At 37.4% G+C, this 18,383-nt stretch overlaps 1 protein-coding gene across 3 annotated transcripts; it reads right to left on the bottom strand.

The window, feature by feature from the left end:
• Window positions 1-1,012: 1,012 nt before the first annotated feature.
• LOC124387965 lies at window positions 1,013-18,097 on the bottom strand. 3 transcript variants are annotated; one of them, XM_046852586.1, is made up of 5 exons: window positions 17,839-18,097; window positions 7,317-7,333; window positions 6,797-6,976; window positions 5,404-5,504; window positions 1,013-1,547 (listed from the first exon to the last, which is right to left on the bottom strand). In XM_046852586.1, exons 1-5 carry the CDS (start codon window positions 18,087-18,089, stop codon window positions 1,446-1,448), a joined length of 651 nt encoding a protein of 216 aa, XP_046708542.1. In that variant the 5' UTR covers window positions 18,090-18,097; the 3' UTR covers window positions 1,013-1,445. The 3 variants fall into 3 exon arrangements, with proteins under 3 accessions (XP_046708542.1, XP_046708540.1, XP_046708541.1); XM_046852584.1 differs by lacking the exon at window positions 17,839-18,097 and adding an exon at window positions 9,788-9,915 and having other exon boundaries at window positions 7,317-7,634; XM_046852585.1 differs by lacking the exons at window positions 1,013-1,547; window positions 5,404-5,504; window positions 6,797-6,976; window positions 7,317-7,333 and adding exons at window positions 13,483-14,404; window positions 14,499-14,618; window positions 17,415-17,471 and having other exon boundaries at window positions 17,822-18,097.
• Between the last annotated feature and the right edge of the window lie 286 nt (window positions 18,098-18,383).

Raw genomic sequence — 18,383 nt, 5'->3', positions numbered from 1 at the left:
AATGAAGGGTCATGTGGAAGTGAGCGACAAGTAGACATCTACACCACATCCCATTCCACACTGAGTCTGCATTCCCTCATATAACAACCTCCACTCTTCTGGAAAGATCTTCCACTAGATTTGGTGTAAGATTCCTCTAATCAGAACTACTGATGTAGGTGAGATGAAGTGAGGAGGCCTGGGGTGCATTCACTTTATTTCAGGAGATCTTCCATTCCAACCCATGGAGAGCAGATCTTCATGGAGTTGGCTTTGTGCACATTGTAATGCTGGAACAGGTTCAAGTGAAGGGAAAATTTAATGCCACCGCATTCAATACCTGTGGAAATCTCGGGTGTCTGATACTTTTGGGGAAATAGTAAATGTATTGTGAAGCTAGGGTCAGGGTCTTCAGGGTCTTCTCCCTCATGCTTTGCCGAACCTTTATGTGTTATGATCTGAGATAATGTAGAATGTTTAGGACATAAATCCTGAAGCACACCATACACACGATGAAGCAGTGTGGTAGTGATGGTAACATGCTCCAGTTCCAAGTATAAAAGCAGAAATGGAGCATGGTACCACAACCACCACTGTGCTTCATCAGGTGTATGATGCTCTAAAGGCTCTAGACGCCATAAATGGCATCATGCAAAGCTCCAAAATACTGATTTATTTCCTGCTGTTTTTTGTTAGAGATCTGAAGAGGAAACATATCACCTTCCAAGATGACTCAGGTGAGGAGCACAAATCCAACTACGATTGTTACAACTATCTTCCTCCTCTTGAGACGGTGGAATAATTGAACCCAGTGCTGATGTTCTGAATTGGAATACATACAGTGTGTACATACTTATGCACCAGGTTCTTTACTTTGTTTGTTGGGGTGATTAATTTGACCAAAAACTTTTTTTAAAACATTTATTTATATATATATATATATATATATATATATATATATATATATATATATATAAAAATAAGATGCATATTGACCTAAGATAAAAACCCCCCAAACCCCATCAAGCCCCTCCCCTCACAATTTCCTTAGAAACAAAAACTTACATTAACAAACACTCCTGCAGTAATGCATATAATTTTATGCGCTTCATTATTAGCCTTGTTAGCAAAAAAAGAAAGACGTAGAGCGTAGAAAAGCGAGGCTTCGTGTCTGGGATTAATGCTCAGTCAGCTTCCTTTATACAACACAATACATGCTAATGTAAATCTTGCAAAGAAAAGTCCTGAAAAATTGGCATTGTGGCGATCGGTGACCTCGCGGGTAAGACATGGCTCTTGACACGTTTAATTTTACCCACGCTGTAAACGCAACGAAACTTCAAAGCTTTTGTACATTGGCGATTTTTTTGTAACAATCTAAAAAACATCTTGAACTCGATCTGTCATGTCGAGCTCATCTGGGGGTTTCTGACCATACATCCTGTTGTTTGTCTCCATCAGGGTTATCAGTTCAGAGCTGAAGCGCATGCGGAGGTATCCGAGTCTGCACACTTCAGCTCGTCGCTCCTCTGCAGGTCGAAGTAAGACTCGTAAACAGGAACCATATACTGCAGGAGAGAAGGAACAAAAAGCCAGATATCAGTTTAATACTTATGTGTAGTTTAGTTATTCGCTTGCCGTTTAGCCAAATTTGTTCTCAACTTTTTAGCACGTGCCCCCACAGAGTGGCCAGGAAATGCCTACCATGAGGACCTGGTGGTAATTTGAGTACAGTAAACCACAGAGAGGATGTGTGGGTGGAGGCACAATGTACAACTAGCTTTCAGAATTACCAGGTAGATTTGCAAGCAATTGCCGTCATCCAAATTACGAATTCCCCCCGAACCATTTAAATGCTTTGCTAAATGGTAAATCTGCATCGCTTTACTGGTCTTACATCCCTTTTCCGGACACTTGATCAGAACAAAACATTTAAGCTGGACCAGTCAGCAGGTGGCGTACCTGGGACTTGCAGCTTCCCACTCTGGGAACACTTTTCCTTGAGTTAGCTCCTGATTTGTAGACATGTAGTTGAGTAAAAGTAGAGACACTTGGTAAAATATCTCCAGTAAAAGTAAAAGTGCAAAAGTTGTACTTAAGTATCCAAAAGTGCTATAATGTATTATAACTTTTATGTTTTTATGTTCATTTTTATCACAAGATTCTTCACTTAATCACCTCAGTTTATGTGTAAAGACTCGAATGTGACTCTCAGCACACTGATCTATTAATAGAATGATATTAATTACTCAAACACTGATTGATTTCTATTACAATTATCATGAACACAAAACCTTCTTAAATAAAAACGTGTAAATGAGGTCACATGTGTGGTGGTGAGTTCGAGTCTGGAGTTTCTTCATCATTTATTCCTCTCTAAATGTTCTGCTTGATGTTGAACTGATGCTGAACTGTATGTTGGCGTAGACCCAGAGCGACACACAGAACACTGAGCTACATACAGAACACAGAGCTGCATAACAGCACACAGAGCTACATACAGAACACTGAGCTACATACAGAACACTGAGCTACATAACAGAACACAGAGCTACATAACAGAACACTGAGCTACATACAGAACACAGAGCTGCATAACAGAACACAGAGCTACATAACAGAACACTGAGCTACATACAGAACACAGAGCTGCATAACAGAACACAGAGCTACATAACAGAACACAGAGCTACATACAGAACACAGAGCTACATAACAGAACACAGAGCTACATACAGAACACAGAGCTACATACAGAACACAGAGCTACATACAGAACACAGAGCTACATACAGAACACAGAGCTACATACAGAACACAGAGCTACATAACAGAACACAGAGCTACATACAGAACACAGAGCTACACAGAACACAGAGCTGCATAACAGCACACAGAGCTACATACAGAACACAGAGCTACATACAGAACACAGAGCTACATAACAGAACACAGAGCTACACACAGAACACAGAGCTACATACAGAACACAGAGCTACATAACAGAACACAGAGCTACATAACAGAACACAGAGCTACATACAGAACACTGAGCTACATACAGAACACAGAGCTACATACAGAACACAGAGCTACATACAGAACACAGAGCTACATACAGAACACAGAGCTACATAACAGAACACAGAGCTACATACAGAACACAGAGCTACATACAGAACACAGAGCTACATACAGAACACAGAGCTACATACAGAACACAGAGCTACATACAGAACACAGAGCTACATACAGAACACTGAGCTACATAACAGAACACAGAGCTACACAGAACACAGAGCTACATACAGAACACAGAGCTACATAGAACACAGAGCTACATAACAGAACACAGAGCTACATAACAGAACACAGAGCTACACAGAACACAGAGCTACATACAGAACACAGAGCTACATAACAGAACACAGAGCTACATACAGAACACAGAGCTGCATAACAGAACACTGAGCTACAAAACTGAACACAGAGCTACATACAGAACACAGAGCTACATAACAGAACACAGAGCTACATAACAGAACACAGAGCTACATAACAGAACACAGAGCTACATACAGAACACAGAGCTACATACAGAACACAGAGCTGCATAACAGAACACAGAGCTACATACAGAACACAGAGCTACATAACAGAACACAAAGCTACATACAGAACACTGAGCTACATAACAGAACACAGAGCTACATAACAGCACACAGAGCTACATACAGAACACAGAGCTACATACAGAACACTGAGCTACATAACAGCTTACAGATCTACATAACAGAACACTGAGGTACATACAGAACACTGAGCTACAAACAGAACACAGAGCTACATACAAAATACAAAGCTCAGAATTCAGAATTCCTGGTCTGGGGACTGACAATGAGTAGGATAGAATGCCTGGAGCCTAACAGGTCGTGGGAAAACTGAGGGCATCTTGGGGATGAAACCTGTTCTAGGGTACAAGAAGGCACTGGCCATACCTGGAGTAAACTCCAGAAAGGAGGGGCTACTGAGAGGGTCTGTAAGTCTCCTACTCTATTAAGAGTGCAAATAGCCAGGAAAAACACAGTCTTGACTGTGAGGTGCCTCCAAGAAGCCTCGGCCAATAGTTAAAAGGGGGGGCTCGGATAGAGCCTCCAGCACAACGACCAGGTTCCATCCAGGCACTCTAGCTCAACGTCACCAGTGGGTCTCTGCCCAGCGATTGCCTCACCACGTGGGCATTATACACCGAAATGGCAGACACGTGACTTTGAGGGTGAACAGAGCCAACCTCTCCAAACATCTAAGGCACGTAGGGCCACATGACCTTGATAGTACGGAGAATCCTTGGGTCATGAGCCACCACTAAAGGGTTCTCATGTGCAGGAGGCCAAGTGGAATCACATTGGACGCTGCTGCCATAAGCCTGAGCAGACACTGGAACTGCTTGACAGTGAGTGAATGCCCTTCTCTGACCCTCCTGATGGCAGTAAGGATGGACGCAATGCGGGCAGGGGAAAGCTGTGCACGCATAAGGGTTGAATCCTTGCCATGACGCCTAGATAAGTGACTTCATGTGAGCGAGTACGACGTCTTGATGCCGGACTGCTAACTGCTCTGATGGAGCTTATATCAACCAATTGACAATAAAGTTTAGGATGCGGATGCCCTGAAGTTTAAGTGGAACCAGAGCTACATTCACGCACTTTGTGAAGGTGCAGGGTGAGAGGGCAAGCCCAAATGGTAAGCTTCGGCCCCCAAAGGAACCTCAGGAACTTCCTGTGAGAAGGAGGATGGATACATGAAAGTCTGCATCCTTTAGACCTCCTCTCTGTATGCTGACTCATCGTTCTTGCTGATGAGACCCACCACGGTCGTGTCATCGGCATTAATGAGGAGGTAAGGATTCTTTAGTTATCTAGTGGGGTTAAGGGGCATTGAGAAGGTCAGTGTGTGCAGGATAATCGAATTCTTCAACAATCATGTCTTAATGGAGCTTAGTTTATGAACCCATGCTGGACTAGGGCTACGTATCTAGGGTTCAGGTTCTGGCATAGAAACATCTAGTTCCCTGATGGCAGTGTCCTTTTTCAGCTGGATGAAACTCCCTGGGACCTCCACACTGCAACACCCTGCTCATGAACACGTTCAAGGTGTGGTGGTCAAGGATTGGAAATTCCCCCGATCTAAATCTTCTTTAGGACATACTGCACATCAAACATATAAGTTCTACCTTACAATGTACAGAACTTAAAGCATCTTGGTGCCAGATACCGGACACACACCATCAGAGGTCCGACGCTCAATCCCATAATACCACACACATTATAGTGGAACACACACATTATAGAGCTCAGATGAACTCAGAAATGAACCTGACTAGCAGGAAAAGAGCCTCAGCAGACTCTTCACATGGTTTCTTACCCATTGTGTGGATCCTCTGGAAGTTGCCGTGCTTCCTCTGTCCTCGCTGGCTTCCTGCTCCTCCCCTTCACTCGGAGGCCCCTCCCTTATCACCGTTCTCTCTACAACAGGAACACAGATTTATGTTGTGTAAATGTTTTTTTAATTTTAAGCCTCACACCTCCTGAGCAGAGATCTCTGTTTATCATGTTTTAACAACATCAAGGCATCTTATCAGTCAGCTATCCAATTTAGTTGCGGGCTGCCATAGCAACAACCCATATTCATGGCAGTGATGGTCATCATGACTTACGTTTTAATGTCTTTTTTCACAAATATCTATACAATTATTTCCAAAAGTCTATTTTCATCATTTCATAGTGTTTCTTTTGCTTGCTCTGTTTCCTATGTTACGAGTTCCTATCCTGTCAGATTTCAGCGATCAGGGAGTGAAAGGAGACGTGTTGATTTGTGTTCATTGGGTTTCGTGCATTAGTGATGACATTTATTCTTACTGTATGAGATTCCAGTGTGATGCAGCGCTCTGTTCTACTGCACTTCTTTGTAATACTGATGGTATTAAGAGGTTGATTGATTTGGGTGGATGGTGAATGGATTAAAGAGGTGAAAGGAGAAGTGCTCACTAACACAGTTTTAAACAGATTTGTGAACAATATTTGATAGAAATAGGTCTTTTGGGTACATAGAATAATTCTTTGAGATCAACTCATGAAAAACAAGGGCAGTTGTGTTGCGTTTATAATGATCGTACATACGCTTAATTTGATCAATATAATTGAGTGTATTGCATTAATCCGATTGATTCTATTTTATTTTTTATAAATTATTATAAAATATTATTTTAAATATTATTTAAACAAGTAAACTTTTTCATAAAAAAATTAAAGTTTTTGGCACAATATTATAAAACTAATTTGTATATAATATGTATAATGTTGTAACTAATAATTAGAACAACAAATGAGTATTATTATTATTATTATTATTATTATTATTATTATTATTATTATTATTATAAGTAATTAAATATGAAGTATCTAAAGTATTCCATTCATATAACTCGAGTGTTTATTAAACTAGAGCCTAGCATATAGATCATGTGTGTGTAGATAGATAGATAGATAGATAGATAGATAGATAGATAGATAGATAGATAGATAGATAGATAGATAGATAGATAGACATTATATAGCCCTCGTAGCTGAATGAATCTCCACAAAATCTCCACAAAATCTAGTGGAACATCTGCCCAGATGAGTGGAGCTCATTATAGCAGTAAATGTGAATTAAATGTGGATAAAAAATAGAAATCTTATGGTCCGGTGTCCACAAACGTTTGTCCACACAGTGTTTTTTCTTGGATAAAACGAAGTATAAGTGAATTGAGTTGTACCTGATTGTCTGCAGCGGTGTTTCATCCCCCACACACTCAGACACAGACAGATGGACAGAGTGACCGCAACGGCGGACACGGACCCCACCAGCCCCGTCATTGGTCCTGACTGTGTGTTAGGCGACGCGGTGCTCAGTGTTTTGGCAGTGGAACTGAGAGGACTTTCATCAGAACTGTTACCTGAATTTAAAGAAAGTCAGCCGTTATTATTAGACACTTCTCATTTCTGCACGTGTAAATAAATAAATAAATAAATAAATATGGATTCAACTTTGAGACATAAATACATGAACAATAAATAACTAAAATAAAATAAACAAACAAATAAATGAATAAATATTTTGTTATAAAACGTAGCAATGTAGGTACATTTTTTTAATTTTTTTATTTAAAATAGCAAATTAAAAGCAAATAAGGTATATTCATTATTACTATTTATATTTATTATTATTATTAATCTTTCATTTTATAATTTATTTATTTATTTATTGTTTAAACGTAATATTGAAATAAAACTCACTTCTCTTACGCTGGTATGTAACGTTCGTTCCTCCTCCTCGTTTTATTATCAGGCGAGGAATGTCTTGAATAACTTGACAAGTATAAACTCCTGAATCATTAAAATCAGGGTGTTTTATCACTAATCTTGCACTGCTGTTGTTGTAGATTTCTGTGATTCTGTGCTTTTGGTCAGAGTGAATTCTCTGATTGTCTTTAATCCAGTTCACTTTTAGTCCCGTGTTGTTGATGTTCCAGCTGCAGTTGATCTGAATTTCAACTTCTTCCATCAGCGTGATTGTGTGCGGAGTCTGAGTCACGGAAAAACCATCGCTGGAACCTGGAGGAACGAATCAACAATGTTTAGATTACAGCAAAATACAATCAAAAATCAAAATAAAGAATATCGAGTAAAACTGAAACACAAAAGTACTATAGATTATAAAACTACACTATTTAGATTTTTATACAGATGAGGGGTTAAACTTATAGGGATAAATAAATGATGCAAAAATTTGTTTGCGTACACACACACACACACACACACACACACACACACACACACACACACACACACACACACACACACACAAATTTTCCAAACTGCGAATTGGTGGTTGACTTTGTATATATATATATATATATATATATATATATATATATATATATATATATATATATATATATATATATACATGTACAGGAATCCGCATTGGGACCGAATGTTCAGGAACGCTAGGTATAACATTTTAAACTCTGTTTTCAATAACAAATTTTATCAAAATTTTAAAACACATTATTATATTATTCATTTGAAGTGATAAATACAGCATTTATGTCCATTACATTACATTTTCTTTTGAGTGCATCAAAAAGGAACCAACTTACTGGTGTAATGTCTGTCTGTCTGTCTGTCTGTCTGTCTGTCTGTCTGTCTGTAGGTCTATCTATCTATCTATCTATCTATCTATCTATCTATCTATCTATCTATCTATCTATCTATCTATCTATCTATCTATCTATCTATCTATCTATCTATCTATATCTGCGCTATTTCTATTGAATTAAACTGAATTCCGCCTCAACGCAAACAAACCAATCGAAATAATAAAAGTGATTCTATACCATTCAGTAAATAACTGCATACTATTGTTACTATTAGTAATAATAATAATAATAATATTTCTCTCTGCAGAATTTTGTTATACAATAAAATGTACCTAAAGTTTCATTACATTTCATAGTAATCCATAATGCATTTATTGTCTATTTGTATATTTGAATATTTATAGATTTATTTATATGTTGCAATTTGCACTTCGAGTGAGATGCTAACTGCAGTTCATCGGCCCTGTACTCTGCACAATGACAAAGTTTAATCGAATCTAATTTCTACAAATCTCACGTACACACACACACACACACACACACCATACACACACACACACACACACACACGCTTTCATGACTCTCCGTCTGTCAACCCGCTCCTGTTATTTATTCTCCATTTCCCAACTGTGTTTTGTATTTTATTACACATCATTTTCTTTAGAATATAAATTTATTAACTTTGTTTACATTTTAATTCAAGTGTAAGTTATTTGTATAACACTTTTAACACTGGACACGGTCCCAAAGCTGCTCTACACAAATATATCAATTGTGATAATAAATGTTAAGTTTATGAATGGCAATAAGTTTATTCCTAATAAATAATCCAGTGTTTTACAGGGGCAGAGAAAAACTCCCTGAGACTTCATGATCTAGAAAGCGTGAGAGGAACCAAAAGAGAACTCATCCTCGTCCTCGTCCTCATGTTCACAAACGAATGTTTATTCATCGTTCATCGCTCACCTGAATATAAATAACTGTTTATGGGCAGTTTAGTGCTGATCTTCTGTAGCAGATGTATGTATGTATTTATTTATTGGTCATTTCTTTTTTTTTTTTGAGCTTGTTTTTGACATGTAAGGAAGCTTTAGAAAGTGTGTAGCACATGGATTAGTGTAAATTTAGCAAACTACGAGTCTGGATTTAAAAATAAATAAATAAATCAAATATAAAAAAATCTCATAAATAAATAATCAGATTTAAACTTTGTGTTGATTGTATTAAAACCGAAAGTGTGGACACACACACACTCTCTCTCTCTCTCTCTCTCTCTCTCTCTCTCTCTCTCTCTCACACACACACACACACACACACACACACACTACATGAAGATTATCTTGATTGTATCATGGTGATAAAGCAGGAGGTCTGTGTGTAAAAGTTTTTAGTTATTGATACTCAGAGTTTTGTATGTTCTTCAGTAATGTTGTGTTTTACAGCATACACACACGCACACACACACACACACACACACACACACACACACACACCTCACACCATAAATCTTATGCAGATAGTTGTGTATAATTCTGTGTGTGTGTGTGTGTGTGTGTGTGTGTGTGTGTGTGTGTGTGTGTGTGTGTGTGTGTGTTTCAGACTCACCCCAGGAACACAAACAGGAAGCCAGAAGCCCACAGAGCGTAATGCAGAGACGCTGCATCTCTGAAAGTCCATCATACACTGAACACTGAGCTACTGTTAAACCTCAGGCCATCACTCACACACACACACACACACACACACACACACACACACACATACACACACACATATACATGCGTACACAGACGTATACATGCGTACACACATGTGCTACCACCCAATTTTCCACACCCACTGCAGAACTGCAGAACGCACACACACACACACACACACACACACACACACACACACACACACACACACAAACACACACACACACACACACACACACACACACACACACACATTGACGCACACTGACACACACACACACAGAACTCTAAAAAAGCAGCTCTAAAAACCTAATAAGACAAAAGAACGCATGTGTAAATCATTTTTCAGGTTTTTATATGAAAACATGACTCTATTTCTTACACTGCTGCATGCGAGCCGACGCCTTCAGCCCTCAACAATTCCACAGACACCTTCAATGAATCCACAAACAGGAAGTGAAACAGTGGGTGAGTAAAGAGAAACAGGTCAGGTGATCATCCACCAGGCAGGGTGAGGAACGTGGATGGGGAATCCAGAACAGAATATCAGAAGGTGGTGAGAACATTGAGGTTTGGTGACTTCGCGGTGAGAGTAGAACCCAGAGCATTATTTTATATATAGTGCATGGGAGGTGAGTGCACGGATCGAGGACCGTTGGAGAGAACAGGACATCAAGGACGACATGGTCATGAACATTACACTTACCCAACATCTACCATGGTATCTAATTATCACAAATATATAAAATGAGAGGGAGGGCAGTGGAGGGTGCGGTTACAGGAAAAAGAGGTGGAGAAGGTGGAGGAGTTCAGGTATCTGGGGTCAACAGTGCAAAGTAATGGAGAGTGTGTTAGAGAAGTGAAGAAAAAACTGAAGGCAGGGTGGAGTGGGTGGAGAAGAGTGATAGCAGGAGTGATTTGTGATAGAAGAGTATCTGGGGGAGTGAAAGGGAAAGTTTATAGGACTGTGGTGAGACCTGAGATGTTGTATGGATTAGAGACAGTGGCATTGAGTAAAAGACAGGAGGTGGAGCAGGAGGTAGCAGAGCTGAAGATGTTAAGGTTTTCGTTGGGAGTGATGACGATGGACAGGATTAGAAATGAGTTTATTAGAGGGACAGCGCATGTTGGACGTTTTGGTGACAAGGTGAGGGAGGTGAGATTGAGATGGTTTGGACATGTGCAGAGGAGGGACATGAGTTATATTGGTAGAAGAATGCTGAGAAAAAGAGGAAGACTAAGGAGGAGGTTTATGGATGTGGTGAGGGAAGACATGCAGGTAGTTGGTGTAAAAGAGGTAGATGTAGAGGACAGGGTGGTATGGAGACGGATGATCAGCTGTGGCGCCCCCTAATGGGAGCAGCCGAAAGAAGAAGACTCTTGCCACCCTGCCTGCTCTGGTTTTTGTTCCCGTACCTGTTCTGGATCCTGACCACTGCTCTGCTCTGGTTTTGATTTTGTACTTGTCGGCTCTTAGATTTTTTTGAACTGTTTGTTGGACTTCGTTTTTTTGCCTTTGCCCCTTTGCTCTGCTTGCTATTTCATTAAAGCCTGTTTTCTCCGTACCCCTGTCACATCCTGCATTTGGCTCCTCCCATCCAGTCTCCACTCACCTGCTTTTCTGACAGAATAATCTGGCCTTGCATCGTGTCCCGTCTTTTCCTGACAGAATAATCGGCCAAAAATGGACCCCAGGGATACAATAAAGCGTTGGGTTTGCTCCGCCACAAACCAGCAATTCAGAAACCCAACCAAAACAGTGGATATTTTAAAGCTCAGCCCCCAGCAGAAACCTGAGTATTTTCGGGTGCATCACAAACAGGCTATGCCTCCGGCCCTGAGATCTGCTGGGGGGCTGCCCAACCTCAGCCTTCCTGCCTGGCTGGGGACGTCGCCCCGCTCCTCTAACCTGCCGAGATCACCGCTATGCCTGTCTGCCCTGGCAAGCATGTCCCCAAGCCTTTCCAGAGTCCCTCAGAGGGACAGAAATACATAAACAAAAACAAATTAGTAAATATTAGAATGAAATGCATAAAAAAAAACATCCATAAGTAAATATTTAATTTTTACAATAAATAAATAAATAAATTCCATAAACAAGTAAACAAACAAGAACAAACAAGCAAATAAACCAATAATGAACAGAAACTTGTTAAAAACATGAACAAGTAAACAAAGAAATTTTTTTTATAAACAAGTAAACAAACAAACAAACAAATAAGAAAAGTAATAAATCAATTGGAAATACAAGAACAAACAATTGAATTAAACATGTAAACAAACAAATAAATAGGCCAAAATGTATTGCAGAAAAATTATTACAGCGTTTAAGCTAATTTAATGGCACATTGTCTTTTACTTTCACTTAAAAAAAAAACACTTTATTCAGGTCTTTATATGAACGGAGGAACGTTAGGAAGACCGTTTGGAGGAAAGTTATCTCGTTTTTACTGTGTACCACTGTGTATAGTAGAAATGACAATAAAAGCCCTTGACTTGACTAATAAACATGACTCTATTTCTCACACTGCTGCATGCGAGCCGACGCCTTCAGCCCTCAACAAATACACAGACGCCTTCAATGAATCCACAAACACGAAGTGAAACAGCTGGTGAGTAAAGAGAAACAGGTCAGGTGATCATCCACCAGGCAGGGTGAGAAACGTGGATGGGGAATCCAGAACAGAATATCAGAAGGTGGTGAGAACATTGAGGTTTGGTGACTTCACAGTGAGAGTAGAACCCAGAGCATCATTTTATATATAGTGCATGGGCATGAACATTACACCTACCCAACATATACCATGGTATCTAACAGTCTTTTAAACCTCCCATTTCACTCTTTTATATACTCGTTTATCTTCTCCACCTGCTCTACTCTGCTCCTGTCCCTTTCTTCTGCTCTGGATGGAGTTAGGCTGGTTCCAACCTCAACATCCTAAAGATCCATGAAGTTCCTTAACAACTCAAGAACTTTGAGGATGGATTTGGACTGGAATTAATATCACCAGTCTGCTACACAGGTTCAGGACCATGAACAGTTCCTCCAAATTTAAAATCTTCAAACAAAACTGCACTAAAAATACATGAAATATCAAAAAATATCAAAACATTTAATTTCATTCATTAATTTAAACACAACAAGAATAAACAAATAAATAAACATTCATTATGTGTAGAACAGAATCTCAGGGTTTCCTGTCCAAATCCTGCAGATGATTCCAGACCTACATGCAATCTTTTTTTTATTTTTTTACTTGTTTTTTGTATTCATCCCTCGCTTCTACTTCTCTTTCTTATTTTCCATTTCCATTAATTTCCCTGTCTATTCTTTCTTGTATTACTTCTTTATTCCTCTCTTCTCACTTCCTATCTTTCTCCTTCAATTTCTCTTTTGTTTTGTATTTCTTCATCCCTTTATTCCATTTCTCTTTCTTACTCACCATCATGACTTCACTTTCTTGTCTTCTTTCTTTATCCATCTCTTCTCTTTCTTTTTGTTCTTGTCCTATTTGTTCATCCTTTCCTTCGATTTTGTTTTATTTTCCTGTTCATTCTTTCCATATCTCCACTATTCTTTCTTTTCTTATTTCTTTATCCCTCTCTTTCACTACTCTTCTTTTCCGATTTATTCATCCTCTCTTCCATTCTTTTTCTTCATCTGTTGGTTCATTCACCATCATGACTTCACTTTCTTGTCTTTTTCTTTATTCTTCCACTTATCTTTTATACTCTGATTGTGCATCCCTCTCTTTCACTTCTCCTCTTTTCCTATTTATTCATCCCTTTCTTGCTTTTCTCTTTTAACTCTGATTGTTCATCCTCTCTTCCACTTTTCTTTCTTTTCTTGTTAATTCTTTCACGATCCCTTTACTTTGCCTTTCCTTATTTATTTATCCCTCACTTCTATTTCTCTTTCTTCATCTATTTGTTCATTCACCATCATGACCTCGCTTTCTTCTCCTCTTTGTCCCAAATGTTCATCCCTCTCTCCCACCTCTCCTCCTTTTCCTGATAGTTCATCCCTCTCTCCACTTCTACTCTTTTCCTGATTGTTCATCCCTCTCTTCCAACTCTCCTCCTTTTCCTGATTGTTCATCCCTCTCTCCCACTTCTACTCTTTTCCTGATTGTTCATCCCTCTCTTCCAACTCTCCTCCTTTTCCTGATTGTTCATCCCTCTGTTCCATTTCAATTTCTTCTCCTGTGAATTCATTCACCATTTCCACCTCTCCTCTTTGTCTTATATGTTCATCACTCTCTCCCACCTCTCCTCGTTTTCCTGATTGTTCATCCTCTCTCCCACCTCTCCTCCTTTTCCTGATTGTTCATCCTCTCTCCCACCTCTCCTCTTTTTTCTGATTGTTCATTCCACTCTTCCATTTTAATTTCTTCTCCCATTACTTCATTCACCATCTCCACTTCTCTTTGTTGTGTTTGTTCATCCCTCTCTTCCACTCGTTCTGCTCCCGGTTCTTCGTTCTCCTCCTCTATAACTAAAGTTTGCTCTTCATCCCTCCGAGTTCCTTATAAACACAAACACAGCAGATGATCAGATATTTCTTCTCATGATCATTACATCCCCATGATTTTTTTATCCATTAATTGCTACCTTCTCACCTGCTCTTTGCTCGTTCTTCTTTCTATCGTATCGGTTGAGAAAACACACAGCCAGCAGTAATGTGATGAAGGGAATGCTTCGGATCGCAAAAATACCCGGCCCGTGCCCCTCAGCAGCCCCTGGTATAACCCCAGAGAGGAACCTGATCATTTCATCAAGTACAGTTTCACACTTTATCCCATGTCCTGCATGTATTCAAAGTTTAATTCAGAGTTGTATTAAAATCTCACCGTATGGTTAAAAGATTGTGGACACCTGACCATAAGATTGCTATGTGCTTCTTTTCGAACATCCCATTCTACATTTAGTCTCCATTTTCTCTTATAATAAACTTCACTCTTCTGGGAAGATGTTCCACTAGATTTTGTGGAGATTGTGTAAGATTCATGAATCTACAAGGGTGTTAGTAAAGTCAGGTACTGATGTAGGTGTAGGTGAGGAGTTCTGGGGTGCAGTCAGCGTTCACATTCATTTATAGCTTTATGGGTTTATAACTCTATAGCAGGAGAACTTCAACTCCAACCCACGGAAAGCAGATCTTCATGAAGCTGGATTTGTACACAGAAGCATCGTCATGCTGGAACAGATGTCCTGTTAAAAGATGTGCCTCCAACTTTGAGGAAACAGTTTGAAGTAGAACCACATAGGAGTGGAAAATTCAGGTGTCCCAATACTTTGGACTATAAAGCTTTGAAAAATGGATTCCCCAAAAAGCTAAACATTCATTAAATAATGATTATATTATAGTAGTATAAACGAAGGCTTGGTTAAAATCACAGAAACAAAATCACACAGAGTGTATAGTTCACAGCAATTCTGTAAATGAAAGTCTACTGAAAGAGAAAAAGTGCTTGTATGTGATCTGAGAATATTAATATTCCTTCCATTAAATACATGATAGTAAAAAAGTAAACAAAAATATAATTATAGTAATAGTATAGTTATAGTGTAATATAATATAGTATAGTTATAGTATTGTATATTATAGTATTGTTATAGTAATAGTTATAGTATAATATAGTATGGATAGAACACTGAAGATGGGTAGTGGACGGGTCTTTCAGCGTAACAGTGCTGAAACATATGGCCAAGGCAACAATCTGATGGTCTTGTAGCCTGTTCCAGCCTTGTGCAGGTCTACAATTTTGTCCTTGACGTTGTTTGACAGATCTTTGGTCTTTCTCATGGTGGTGGAGAGGTTTAAATGGAAGAGGTTGATTCTGTGACTGGTGTCTTTTATACACATAATGAGTTGATATTAGAAGGAACAGGTCTAATTTGAGTGTGTGGGAGTCAGAATTCTTGCTGGTTGAAACGGGAACAAATACTTATTTCATTTGAAGAAATACAAATTAATTTATATATAATATTCTGGATAATTTTGAATAATATTTTTTATATTCTGTCTCTCTGTTAAAATAAACCGAGATAAAAAGTCTAGACTGTTCATTCCTCTGTAAGGGGGTAAATTTACAAAATCGGCAGGGGATCGAATAATTATTTACCCCACTGTAGTACTATATAATACTATACTAATGCTTTCAATACTTAATAATATATACACTACTCATATACTACATAATACTATACAAATATATAATACTATATTATACTATACAATAGATAGTATACATAGTAATATGCAAACATTGTACTATACTATACACTATAATAACATTATACTATACTATACTGTACTATACTAATATTATACTATATAATATACTATATTATCATACCATACCATACTACACTATACTATACTATACTATACTATACTATACTAATATTATACTATATTAATATCATACCATGTTATACTATACTATACTGTACTATACTAATATTATACTATATAATATACTATATTATCATACCATACCATACTACACTATACTATACTATACTATACTATACTATACTATATACTATACTATTATACTATACTATACTATACTAATATTATACTATATTAATATCATACCATGTTATACTATACTATACTGTACTATACTAATATTATACTATATAATATACTATATTATCATACCATACTATACTATACTATACTATATACTATACTATACTATACTATACTATACTATACTATACTATACTATACTATACTAATATTATACTATATTAATATCATACCATGTTATACTATACTATACTGTACTATACTGATATTATACTATATAATATACTATATTATCATACCATACTATACTATACTATACTATACTATACTATACTATACTATACTATACTATACTACTATACTATACAATACTAATATTATACTATAATATACTATATTAATATCATACCATGTTATACTATACTATACTGTACTATACTAATATTATCCTATATAATACTATACAAATATATAATACTATATAATACTACACAATAGATAGTATACATAGTAATATGCAAACATTGTTCTATACTATACACTATAATAACATTATACTATACTATACTATACTAAACTAATATTATACTTTGTAATATACTATATTAATACCATACTATACTGTACTATACAGTACTATACTATACTAGTATACAGTATACTAATATTATACTATATAATATATTATATTACTATACTATACTATACTATACTATACTATACTATACTGTACTATATTAATATCATACTTTTCCATACAATACATTATCCTAATATTATACTATATAATAATATACTATATTATACTACTATTTTACTCAATACTACACAACAGCACAGTGTAGGATTCTTAAGAGATAATTAAGGGGGTTAACATTTCACAAATGTTGTACTGTATGTAATCTAAGGGACACACATTGTTGTTCTACTTTCACAAAATATTATACTAAAACCAACGAGACACATCGCAGATACAGTCGTTTTTTTGTCTTACGTTTATGTTTATGTGGTGGCGCTGTAGGAACTAGTTTCTCTGCTGGTGTGGTAGAATCTGGTAAAAAAAAAAGATTATATTAAACATTTAATTAAACAACAACTGCACATATTATTGTATTAACACTATACTATTTATCTATAGGTACTTCATATTGGTAATATCTTGCTCATATGTTGCTTTACTAATAAAATTATACATCATGTTATTATTAGAAATATCAATGAATAAGAGTTTCTGCATCAGTGCAGAAGCGCCCCACTTGGCCTGTGTGTGCAACTGCTGCTTAAACTAAATCTTATAAGAATGCAATGGTGAGAGCCCACATGGGAAAATGTGAAATATTTGTGTTGTGGTTGTTCATTTTGTAACTAACAGAATGAGAAGTTTGCGAGAAGCTCACTCACGGCTTTTTTTCCTGTATGTAACGTTCGTTCCTCCTCCTCGTTTTATTATCAGGCGAGGAATGTCTTGAATAACTTGACAAGTATAAACTCCTGAATCATTAAAATCAGGGTGTTTTATCACTAATCTTGCACTTCTGTTGTTGTAGATTTCTGTGATTCTGTGCTTTTGGTCAGAGTGAATTCTCTGATTGTCTTTAATCCAGTTCACTTTTAGTCCCGTGTTGTTGATGTTCCAGCTGCAGTTGATCTGAATTTCAACTTCTTCCATCAGCGTGATTGTGTGTGGAGTCTGAGTCACGGAAAAACCATCGCTGGAACCTGTAAGAGAAGCATAAGGGGATCAAAATTATGGACCAAAATGTATTGTCATGAATACTAGAAACTGACCATAAAAGTAAATATTACAGTATTATATACTGATGTATATGTGTACAAGCTTGTATTGATGTGCTACTGAGGTGTTTACAGAAAAGCAAAAAAGTGTTAAACATGTTTTATATTTTTGATTCTTAAAATGTTTCTTTTGCCTCGTTGAAGCTTTGCGCACTCTTGACATTCTCTC

This window comes from Silurus meridionalis, chromosome 6 (assembly GCF_014805685.1).
Source record: "Silurus meridionalis isolate SWU-2019-XX chromosome 6, ASM1480568v1, whole genome shotgun sequence".
Taxonomy (NCBI): domain Eukaryota; kingdom Metazoa; phylum Chordata; class Actinopteri; order Siluriformes; family Siluridae; genus Silurus; species Silurus meridionalis.
The sequence above is the reverse complement of the archived record's forward strand: the minus strand, read 5'-3'. Positions and strand labels throughout refer to the sequence as shown.